General features: G+C 37.8%; 1 protein-coding gene across 5 annotated transcripts in view; it reads left to right on the top strand.

Moving 5' to 3' along the window:
• Positions 1-12,549, top strand: part of BLNK (B cell linker) — a 92,422-nt gene that overhangs the window by 26,356 nt on the left and 53,517 nt on the right. For all 5 annotated transcript variants that reach the window (XM_056494389.1, XM_056494387.1, XM_056494388.1 and 2 more), the window contains exon 3: positions 4,439-4,485. In XM_056494389.1, coding sequence (XP_056350364.1) covers positions 4,439-4,485 — 47 coding nt within the window. The remainder of the gene's footprint in view (positions 1-4,438; positions 4,486-12,549) is intronic.

Below are 12,549 nucleotides of genomic sequence, written 5' to 3'. Positions count from 1 at the left end.
AATAGAAATGGCTCTCCATTATGGGGTTCTTTCTGAACTGACTTTTAATTTTAAGTATCTCACATTTTATTCACCCTCTCTCCACTTCTTCCTCAGCCCCTTGGGGCATAGCTCTCCTTTATTAGAGAAAAAAAATTCCGCTCTGTGTTTATTCCATTATTTACACAGTCTGAGACACTGGCAGTTTTTGCCAGATATCACTAACAAAAGTCTGTATCTCAGGTTCTCTCTCTAGAGGCCAGCACTGAAATCTTACTTTTATTCCCCAGAGATATTTTATATTCCATAAGGATACTTTTACTAAGAAAAGCCATTACATTTTTTATTAAGAAATGTCAAAGTAATTACAGATAGGCTGCCATGCCAGTTAATAAGGGATATCATTGATATGGTTTATTACAATTTTATTATTTTTCAGATTTTTACCTGTTTTGACTGCCTAAATGTAGATAGCTTTTATTTATACTTCAAATCTCTGTCTCTCAAAAGTCAAAAATGTAGCTGTAGATTCCTCCTAATCTCTCACTCTAAAGGGCTCTTTTCAGGCATTTTTCTTAAGAACAGTTTTCATTAACAAGTCTTAACATAAACTTAGTCATACTGAATACAGAACTTCTATATTATACATTTACTTTATAGCAACAAAATGGAATTACTTTTTGTCAAGTAAATCTCTCATTACTCCTTCTCCCCAAAGAAAATTAGGAGGAAGTCAAACTCATTATACATTATTACATTCAAATATATGTATACACACACAAAAAGCAACAAACATCTCCAAAGCTGTCCATGCTCAGAACTGGCAATGTTACAGAATGTAGCTCTGAATTTTTATAAGGTAATGACAAGGCTGTCACCTTACATGAAGCTTACTGCCAGATATTGACAGTTTAGCTAGCATCACACTATGTTTGTTTATCCTGTCAAAGAAATCTCCTCACCCTCATTCACATCAAAATCTGACATTTTCAAGCTCCTACTGATCCTTCACAGCTGTCCTGGGCTGCTCAAAGTATTCTTTGCACCTGCAGCTGTAACCATCTCATACAAGTGCTTACCTACCAGAAAGGGCTGGAAAGTAAGGAGGGGGAAAGATGTAGTTCAGTGAACTTCAAAACAGAGTTGAAAACACTGTATGATGCAATCAATTCTATCAATAGTCTTCTCCAAAGACACTAGAAAACTTCTCTTAGGCAGCAACTCCATCGAAACCATTCCCTCGCACAGCAATCTCAGCAACTGTAAAAGCACGGCAGAAAAACTCCGAGGCAAACACAGAATCCAAAACACATCAAGTCCCATGACTGCTGACAGCAATGTTCACAACTTAGAAGCCTTCCTTGGAGAAGTGCTATGCCTGGGGCAGATGAGGGTGTCATTTATGCTACATGAAAAATAATATAATATATTGCATTGCAACATTTTGCCCCATTCCCTTTACCTTCCTACACACACTCACTATCAGTTATCCGCCTACCAGGTATCCTCAGGACTGCAAAATGCCCTAAATCTCACTCAGCCCACTGATTGTACAGATGGTACCTTCTCTTTGCTTTTGATGCAAGGCATTTCCTTTGTCAGCACCATGGTGGCAAGCAGCTGCAGCAGGATAGGCTCAGGTCCAAGACATGCTTCTGCAAGTAAAGGAGTAAAAGACACACCTCAAGCACTTGCTCTACTACAGCATTTCTCTCGCTCCAGGATGCTCTCTGCAGAACAAAGCTGGTTGGCTTGATCTGCAAGCTAGGAATTTTGGTTACTCTGAGCTACTGAAGTAAGTGAGTTACTGAAAACATTGATGTCGGGTGAATGAAGCAGCCAGTAGAAATAAGGAAATCAACAGCAGGCTTGAAGAGAACAGATTTTTTTATATGCTTTCTAAATTGTGCTCTAATATAAAACTGTAAACATTAAAACCAAAACAAACAAACAAAACAACAAACCAAACACAAAAAAAAAAAAAAAAACCAACAACCAAAAAACTAAAGAACAATCTGTCCCTTTAATTCCTCACTGTATATTTGGCAACTCAAATCCCTCCAGGAAAGAAACTACTTTAACTTCTTCTTTATCACACACATTCATTTGCAACTTATTCCATTCATGCCAATATGAATCACTAACAACGTATATCATAACCAACAACAGAAGCAACGGTTAATTAAAACCTGGAAGCATTAGTCATCTTCCTACAGAAGCTACCATGCAATTTCAGAAGTGTTGAGTTTGCAAGATATTTTTATACTTTTTCCTAGGACCAGAATTCTGCTGCTAAAGAGCAGCAGCAGCCCTTAGTTTCAATCAATAGTGCATTTTACCAAAGGGGAAAAAAAAAAAAAGCATTCAGCTGGACTCATAGATATCAATCACCTCATCTCAAACCCCAGTGAGATATAGCTTGATCCCCTCATTGAGGATTGTCCTGTGGGAGGAGAAATAAGTTAGAACTCTCTCAATAAAGCATTCCTCAATAAGAGAATTTCTTAGATCCATAGCTCCCTTCTCTACCAAACTCCATTGCAAGTTTAAAAAGTGCCTGATCTGAATCATACACACAGCACTTTCCCAAATGGACAGGCAGCTGTGCTTAGGCAGCACATTCCTGCAAACAGCATCTTGAGAGGACTGAAAGTTACACAAGATATTTCTCTGAAATTCCCAAGCCGTTATACCCTAGCCATCTTTACATGCACAAGTAAAGGTTTCAATACTCTAATTGCAAAAAAAAGGGAGCAAGCAAGAACCAAACCCTTGTAACAAAGAAGCATAGCTACCTCCCACTCCTCTTCTTACTTAAAAAGTGCAAGAAGCATGAGGAAATAGCCCTACTCCTGGCAGTCATTGATATGCAGAAGCAATTTGGTGAGTCACCACTGCAGCTGATGAAGCCAAACCAGCCCAGATGGGCCTGTATGGCAATCACACAGCTCAATACAGGTTTAAATTTCCTCAGGAATTTGGTGATTTCTAGATCTGTTGGATCATCTGCTAATTACCATACCCACTACATGTAGATATGCAGCTGCTTTTTATTACAGTATAATTACAGGCTAAGTATTAAATGTAGGGGCTTCTCTACTGTCTGAAATGGCATATTTTCACAACAAAAATGTCAAAGAAATGCAGAGATTCACTGGAATTTAAATATAGACTGACGAAATAGGTTTTCTCTGAGAATGTATATGTTCTAAACCTGATATTCTCTCATACACTTAGTGTCTCCATTTGTATGCCTGATACAAACCCATCTATCATGCTGATGAGATGGTGAGAGAAAAGGCAAAATAGTTTGGTTTGGGACTGATGGCTGGAACATTATTCAGAAAAAAACAGACCTGGGAAAACATCAGTCATACTACAGTGAACTCAGTATCACTGAGTTCACTGGAAAGTATCTATTGCAGAGATTTCACATCCACTATAGGTATGCCTAGGATGTGTCAGGAAATAAATTAATTTGCTCTTCTCAACACAAAAATAGATGGAAAGTTAGAATTGCATCTATTAAATGGACATGTTTTCAGCCTGACCTATCCTCTGCTGAAACCTATGCTGAAAAAGGGGGCATTTTAGCATTAGATGGTTTCTGGACTGAAAACATGCAATCACAAACTTTGGTCCTGGTACAATCCAGAGACTTCACTTTTTGGTCTTCACCAGAAATTTTGCACTGAAGGAAACCCCATAGATTAAAAAAAAAAAAAAAAAGGTTTAATTTAGACTAATTTAAAACTCTGACTTAAGAAGTTTGACTGCAAGCAGCGCATTAGCTTGAACATTAAAAGTAGTGCATGAAGTCCTTGTTGACATTGAGGTGAAAGGTATATAGAGCTACACAAACTACTGAAATAATTTGGTGAAACTGTTTCCAGTACCTGAATTAGCTTGTTCAGCACTAGAATGGGCACTTTATGTGCCAAGGTAGAACACTACAAATCCTATTTCTTTTTCATCACCAGGCTTTCATGGGTTGAGAAGTCATGCAGAACTTTAGAACAAGAGCAGACCAAACATGAGGTTAATAATATCCCAACCATTGTTAAAGTATCTTCCACTCAGCCATTGTTATACTAATCTGCTGATTTGAGGGAAAAAATGCAAAGAAATTCTGTGGTGAAGAGACCATATTAAATGGCTTGCTTATCACTTCTTGAATGATTCATTAACCAGCCTAATTTAATCTGCCACATGCCCGGTAAAATTCCAGTTTAGCAATGCAGTGTGTGCTACCAGCTTTCTACAAATGTTAAAACAGGCCAATAACAAAAAGTTAAGCATTAACTAAGATGACACAAGCATGTAGCTACAAAACTAAATACTGTTTTTTCAGGTCTTTCCCTCATTCACTTTTTAAAATATCATGTATTTCACTTCATTAATTGCTCTTGATTAAAATGATCTCCATGTAAACTCTAAAACCTGTTTTCTCTCTTTTCAGAATGCATCAGATTATGAGCTGAGCAGATTCAAAACAATGCACCAGCCGTGAGTGTCTCATTATTTTCCATTTCCCCATTGAATGACAAATGCACTTGTACTCTGACAGTTGCTCTGTTAATAAATCAGGAAAATGAGAATTGAAACCTCCTGCTTGTGTGAACTTTAACATTAATTGATGGGGGTGGGACTTCCTCAGGATTAGGATCCTGGAATTTTTGCAAGAGCTGTGGCTCAGATCAGCTGGCAGGAAAGTCTTCTGCAATAGAATGCTGGCTGTTATTCTTCCTCAGAACAGAAAGGGACAACCATAATATTAGTAAAAGTACAAATTCAATTTATTCCAGAGCATAAAGGCTCTTTGCTTGTATTGTATTTGTGGTCAAGTTTTCAGAATTGGTTTATCAGCTACTTAGGGATTAATTTAAGTGATCAGTTTAACAAAGTGCTATGTTGAAAGTAATTTACATAGAATTTAAATACAGTACTGAATAAGCAAATATATATATAACAGTTGAGAAATGCCTTCATATAACTTGTGACAAATCAAGTTCATTCCAAAGGATATCCTTAATGTTCAAATATATTATTTCTCTTGTAGTACTACAGAGAAATAATATTAGAGAATTTTCTCGATGAGCCAATGAAACCAAGAAGACTTCAGCAGTGTATTGCTGTTCTTCACCTAATGGTTGTTATTATTCCATGTATTATTCCATGTATCTTTCCCCTCCCCCACTAGCTGGGAAAACATTGATCTATTTACAAATTGTCTTCTGAATTCCCCTCTATTGGTAAGAAACTGGATAAACTTGAAGGCATTTTTACCTAAAGAATTCCTATTCCTACTGAATTAATTGAGAGCATAGATAAATATTGGAAAATATTTAATATTTATGGGTTTAATTTAATAATTAACTAGATGAGTAAAAAAATCAAAGGACTTCCTTGCAAAGCACTTTAGTCTAGCAGGACATCATTTTGAGAGAAAATATAGAGAGAATAATTATAAAGTCAACCAAGGATACATTTTCTGTTTCTTACATATATGAATCTGATCTACTACAATATTGGGACAAACAGAAATATATGGAACTGAGGTCAAGAGTTGCACTCTACTCATGTGAGCATTCAAGCTTTGAATCCTCCAATTGTATATTGGAATAACAAAAGTGTTTTGCCATATGAATTCTGTTGTCCATAGCATTAAAATTCCATAAATTCACAGTGTGGATGTCATATCCTTAGCACCAATTTCCAATCTAAAATCTGTTACTCTTACATTGTGCTACTTGCTATTGCAAAAACTACCTGAGTTTCTACCACTCACAATTTAACTGGAGACAGTCTACATTGACCCATCTAAGACAGAACTGGCCTGTTCAAGCACGTTCACGCAGCAGTAATTCCCAATGAACCAAAACACTAAGCACAGAAAAACATAAAATGAATAATTGCCAGACAAGGTGAGACTGAAATCCTGTGTTTCTCCTGGCAGTGGCCAGGTTTTCAGGTCTCTGCCTTTATGAAAGTTTCCTTATGAGGCTTCATCAGGCAGGAGTTAACTTCTTTGACCACCAGCAAAAGCTCTTTGCCATTCCCACTCTAGTTCAACACTTGGTATTCCTGTTTTCCACAAGATTTTGAGTCTACAAGGCTATAAGTGCTCTTTGAGCTAAAACACATAGTTATCCCCCATTCTGCTGGGACATCTCATGACAGGGGTACCAGGAACAATCTGCAGCCGTGCTTGGGCGTGCCTCCCTGCCCTGTGCATCAAACACCTCCACTAACTTAGTGCAAGACTCTTTTCCCTCCAGCCAGTACCATTGTTCTCTAAGAGGAAAAAATTACCTGGGAGAAAAGACAAAATGGTTTATCTGGAAGAGTTTATCATAGTAATTCTGTTTTGATACCCTTAAGTAAACTTTTTTTTGCACTTCACTTCTCATGAAGTCTCTTACTATATTCTGTTGGGTTTATAATGTCAATGTTGGCTTTGACAACCTAATGACAGCCCTATATAAACCAGTTCCCACCTACACTTAAAGCCACAGGTCTACTCAAATTGTTTCTGAGCAACTACTGGATATTAAGTTGAAATTACCAAGGTGCAGACTCTACTAGTATCTTGCCCTACCCCTGAAATGCAATAATGAAAGATTTTTTTCCCCACTTGCTAAACAATATCAGAAGATAGATGCTGCTTTAAAACACAGGACAGCAGAGTACTGAGTCACTTGTCCAAACCCTCTCTGGAGCTGCCAGGGTTGTGCAACAAACTGCTCTCACAGGTTTACATGTTTTCAGAAATCCCGACAGCATGTTGAAATCTCAAGCCTTGCTTAAAGCCTTTCCTCCTGCACAAGCACCGCTGTATTTTTCCCTCCACATAGCAGACTCAGTTGATAAACTCTGACCCTGAAAGCCTGAGATCACCCAAAACACTGAACTAGCTCACTCTCAAGAATGCCAGTACAACTGCACTTTCCAGATACTTCCCATGAGAGCAGTTTCAAACATCCCACTGACAGTCATGGGCTCGTTTAGACAGTGCTGACATTTCTGCCAGGGAGAACACTATATTGAAAAACACCATGCTACATTCAGGAGCACTTTTTAAGAGAGTGCAGGTAGCATAATCAACTTCATACCACAGATATACAAGAATACTGGAACTTAAGGCCTTTCCAAACATGCTGTCTTGCTGTGCAAATAAGATTGGTATTTATAACTGTATATTGCAAAACCCAGCATATAGGCAATAACTCAATTACAAACATCCAAACTTTGGAAGCATATCTCAAGAAAGAAATGTAATTACAGCTCCATCACCTCAGTGTAGATATTCCAAGACTTACAGTATCAGATGTTTATGCAGAAGGTTTTTCATCATGCTTTCAGCTTACGCAAGTTTCATTTTCCCAGGGACCGTGAAATTAAGAGGCTGCCTTTATAGCTAATGTGATTAGAAATTCATCCCAGATCAAACTCAGAATAAATTTTGCTCTCAGCTTGGGAGCTCTGGGGACTACTTTACAAAATCAGGACTGAAATCTTTCATCAAAAAGTCAGTACTTTCTATCACATGCAAATTCAGAAGCCTGTTCTGACTGTGACAGATTTCCAGGTAAGCAAGAAATCCTCACCTGTGAATCAGTCTGAGATGTCAAGTCTTGAGTTTACCATTTGTATATAGCAACACACAGTTATGGAAGATCCTGGGTAATAAGTGAGCTGAGCTGCAGAACACATAATTACAAGTTCTGTTTAATTATGGTGTGGGCAGCATTTGATCTCCTTTGAAATAAACATCTATCAATTTTCACCTCTGTGAAAAATGTTATTACTTTATTCCCCAGGAATTTACAGCATATGCAGAAAAAATAGCTATTCTTAAATCAAGTAAGTATTCATTAATTATGAGTGATTTCTAGATTAGTTTCTAACATCTTTTTTATTTGATTTGATCATAATTTTTAAGAACTCCCTACTGAAATTTTCCATCCTTGCCTTCCAAGAATAGGGAATGTCTTTTCCTGAATCATATGAATAAATTCTCAGTTGTAAGAGCTGTTACATACCAGGAAAGTACCTTTGTAATGCTGAGGTGTTCCACTTGAGACGTCTGAACTTGCCTAGTTCAAACTGCAAGAGCTAGAAATGTTACACATTAACACTTTTTTGTTCTCCCCTCTCCACTCCCTTTTATTTCTTTATTAGGAAGGTAAACAACTTAACGTGGAAAATTCACTTTTCGGCTTTTACACAGACATCAACACTTTTATTCACTTCAATTCCTAATAAAAATACTAATAAAATTAATGAGATTTCTACGACAACCAGGCTGTTTCTTAAAAAAAAAAAAGTTAAAGAGCTTTTGCTGTCTCTCTAAGCAAGATCCAAGAGTACAGAAATCTTGTCTTGTTCAGACAATCTGCATTTAGACTTTCCCCACTCCATAGAAAACTTTGGGCTGAAAAGCAAAGGCAGTAGATGATTTCTATTAGTAAGCAGGAAAGATTTTTCCCCTATCCTTGGGATATACCATAATGTTTCCTTATTACCCTATATCCTTTAAATACCAGTCCTGACTCAGGCTGAATGTTTTATGTCTAAATATGTAGACTTGGTTCCTTTCTTCCCTTAGGTTTTGTTGTAGCTTAAATATCACTAAAAAAACTCCACTTATTCCCAAAACTGCAGAAGCCTAGGGCTGGAAATTCAGAAAATACCTCTTTATACAGTGAGACCTCCCAGTAAAAAAATTATATCTATAAGAGACCAGAACAGGTTTCCAGTACATAACTCTAGTGTTACAGAAACATACTATAGGACACTATAAACATTCCAAAGGAAAAAAAAAGGTATCTGAATTTTACCTCAAATCCCATTTTTATTATTTTTATTATATAATCATTTTTAGCATAGAAAGTCTACCCAGGTATCAAATACTTACAGAGGCATCCACTGCCTGAAGATTAGAATGAATTCTGGATATTCTCCTGTTCACAGGAGGATCTAGGAAATTTTTTTCAGCAAAACAATGCCATCTTTTACAGCAGCAGAAAATATTACACTTCTGCAGCAGAAAGGAGGCAATGGACACTTGCATTACAGCAGTGCCTCTTCCATCCTGCCATGAGCAATGGAGACTTTTGCAATGACATCAGTTACTCAAGGATGAGGAGAGGCCCCCTCACAACTAAGGAGCATAAAGATGTAGCTAGAAATTACATTTGGCAGAATATGCCAAATAGAGAGAAAACAGGTATCTGTATACAGGAATCATTGGAATTCACTGGAAAATGTAGTTCAGTCTTTGAAAAAGATTCTAGAAATAGTAGCAAAACAGTTCCCTCAAAAGTTTAAAATACATAAAACTGCACAAAATATATATGTTTGTATCCTCTGATGAAGTCCTGACATGCAGATATTTGCTGGGGTCTTCCTTCTTTTCAAAGAGCAGAGGAGGCAGTTCAGTTTTTACTGAGCTACAGTACTGCAGGTGTGGTTAAAGTGGGAACTGACTTGGCAGTGTTTAATTCCTGTGGTTCTGTGTACTATATTCCTGCCCCTGGGCTGAGCAGAAAGAATATTAAAAAAAAGGTTTTATTTATGCACATACCACAGTTAGACTGAATTATCACTATTGTAATTTTGAGGAAGGCCTCAGGGTTAAGATATATTGTCAGTGTTGGAGGGAATTTTTCCATTTTCTTGAAAATTGCATCAGGAAACTCCAATAAAATAAATTAATTTTTTCCCTTCTTATTGAAAATAATCCCATTCTCAAACAGATTAAACATCAGCTGGATATTATCTGGAGGTCACCAAAGAACTGATGAAGTATGAAAATATCAGAGAAAATCCCAAACTATCTCCCAAACACCCTTGATGCCATGATGAAAACCAGTTTCAAGCTGTCCAAATATCTTCTTGGCACATTTTGTCCTCCCTATCCCAGTTAGGAAATGACAGAGGCACAGATGTTGCAGCTTCAGATGAATTATGTACATGTACACACACACACACACACACACACACACACATACACACACACACACACACACACACACATATATATATATATATATATAAATAACATATAAATCAGTATAAGCCTACAAGTGTCCAGAGTCTCCTCTTCTTCAGCCCCATGATTCTCCATTACACATTAACAGTAATGTTCATTAATGCTCAGGACAATTTATAAATTAGAAAATTGTAGTATTAGTGAACCTATACCAATCACTTTTCATGCTGCTCTACCATGCTCAGCCATCTATGGAATGTCATTAGACAGGGTGGAGTAACAGTTATAAGTGTTTCTTTAATATTGAAACTATGCTTATTTTTAGGGACCTTCAGCAAGATAGATCAGAGATACTTTTTAATAACAGTGAGACCGAGGAGAGATCTATCAGCCCTCTTTGAAGAGCAAGAGTAGATCAGCCTCTGAGAATGAAGCCCCTGCTTTTCCAGGTGGAGGGACTGCATCATTCAGCTTCATCTCACCAAGTTTTTGTGAAAGTAGAAATCTTTCTCTTTGTTAGTACCCTAGACCTGCCTAAATAGAAATGAAATATCAGCCACATAGCAACTCGATTTGGGAACCAAAAATCAAAGAAATGGGTCATCTGCTTTGGATACATATGCAAATGACCTGCTTAGGTTTCTACACAAAGCCAGAAATGAAGACCAGAAATGGAAGCTGTTGCCCAAATCACAAACCACTTCTTCACTAACATCTTATTTCTGGACAGGATCCTTTTCCTCCACCCTGCCAGTTGATGTGCTTTCCTTTTCTCTATTACATGTCTGTACTCAGACAACAGAGAAGAGGTTGTTGCAGTTTCAAATCACTTGTCCTTCTTCCCTTTTAGAGAATCATATTTGTTAGTCAGAAAGTGCTGCACCTGGGACTCAAAACCAGAAGAAAATAACTTCTGGCTCACTCAAGCAATGAAGTGTGAAGGGCTATTAATTTATAATCTCATTTTAGCAGAATTCCACATGTGCCCCAGCTCAAGTACATACTGGGCAGAAAACAGAACAGATGTCCAGGTCCATTTTTCTCCAAGTGCCCAAACTGAAGTCCTCTCAGTTTTTGGAAGAAATACAATATTTATTTTACAGTGTGTTATCGACATATATTTGTGTTCTCTGCAGTAGAGACATTTCATTCTAGCCTCTGTGAAAAAAAGTGAAAACAACCACTTTTTGCTTTTGTATGAGCACGTGGAGAGCTTCATTCATTAGTTCATACATTTATGCTGTGATGTCAGGTGGTCTATGCACTATTTCCAAGATAGTGGAGGAAAGTATTAAACCAAATCATATAAACTTTATTCAGTTCAGAAATAAGAATAGAACAGCTTGAGGTTATACTAAGCAATGAAAACTGCATTACTTATAAATGGGGTCATCAAGACAAGCAAAGTAGAGAAGTTACGAGCTGCAAGGAGAAGTTAAGGGACCATAGAGGAGGGTCAGATGCAGCTGCAAGCCAGACAGTTGGGGCTGCAGCAACCAGACACTTGAAACAGCTTCAGAGGAGGCTGCTCAGTGCAGCTGGGCTGGAAAAGATGAAGTGCACTTCGTAGGAATGCCACAGCAGCCCCTTGTGCAACAGAATTCAAGACCTGAAACCCAACTGTCTGAAACCAATAGAATTAACAACTTTGCCAAAAATACGTATTTCAAAGATTTGCCCCATGCAGAAATTGTGTTCAGCATGCAAATAAGTACCTTTTTATTAGGACCTTCCTTATAAAGTCCCTTTCCAAGAGCAAGCAATGGGAGGAATGTAGGATTACCTTGCAGCACTTGTGCATAACTGCATGCAGATGCACTGACACTCATCAACACATGACTCAGGGCATCAGAGAGCCTCTCTGGATTGATCACCTGTAACCACCTAAGTACAGACAGTACCATAATGTACATATTTATCAAATTATGAGTCACAAGCATCTTCATGCTGGCCTTCTCATTTTCAGTGCCTCAGAGCACCTATATGCTTGCAGTGGGTGCAGTATAGGGGCTGAGCAGTTACCATCAAGCACAGGAGCTGCTCAGCTGCCAGAAGCAGGAGCACTGCTCTGATGGATGCTACACATGACCAGAAATTTCTTGTTTCAAGGTGTAGCTCTGCGTCTTGTTCTGTGTCTGTTGTCACCAGCTCCAGCACCATGCTCCCCTCAAATACAGTATAAACACACTTCGACTTTACAGTCTTAATGTTTGTAATTGTTAGAAATAAAATTCTGATATGCTCTGAATTCTTGAAGAAGGGAACTGTTTTCAGGCCAGACTATGGCGAGTCTTCTGCCACACTAACAGCAGCTTTCCTGCAGGATGTTACAGTTTAGGACTACTCAGACAACATCTTGCAGGTTTTTTTATCAAACTCCTGGAGGACAAAGGGATTAAAGAATATTCTCTATAGTAGGAAGGCAAGTCAGTCTCTCTGTCCAAATCTGTTTTGATCTGGACTGAGACTGCTGCTAAAAATTATAATGGAACAGTAGTACCTAATCCATCTTTAAAAATATTTTATTTTATTCTTCCATAAGGCATGTCTGATTTTTCAAACCCTGACAATCTCCT

The sequence above is a fragment of the Oenanthe melanoleuca genome, chromosome 6 (assembly GCF_029582105.1).
Source record: "Oenanthe melanoleuca isolate GR-GAL-2019-014 chromosome 6, OMel1.0, whole genome shotgun sequence".
NCBI lineage: Eukaryota > Metazoa > Chordata > Aves > Passeriformes > Muscicapidae > Oenanthe > Oenanthe melanoleuca.
The sequence above is the reverse complement of the archived record's forward strand: the minus strand, read 5'-3'. Positions and strand labels throughout refer to the sequence as shown.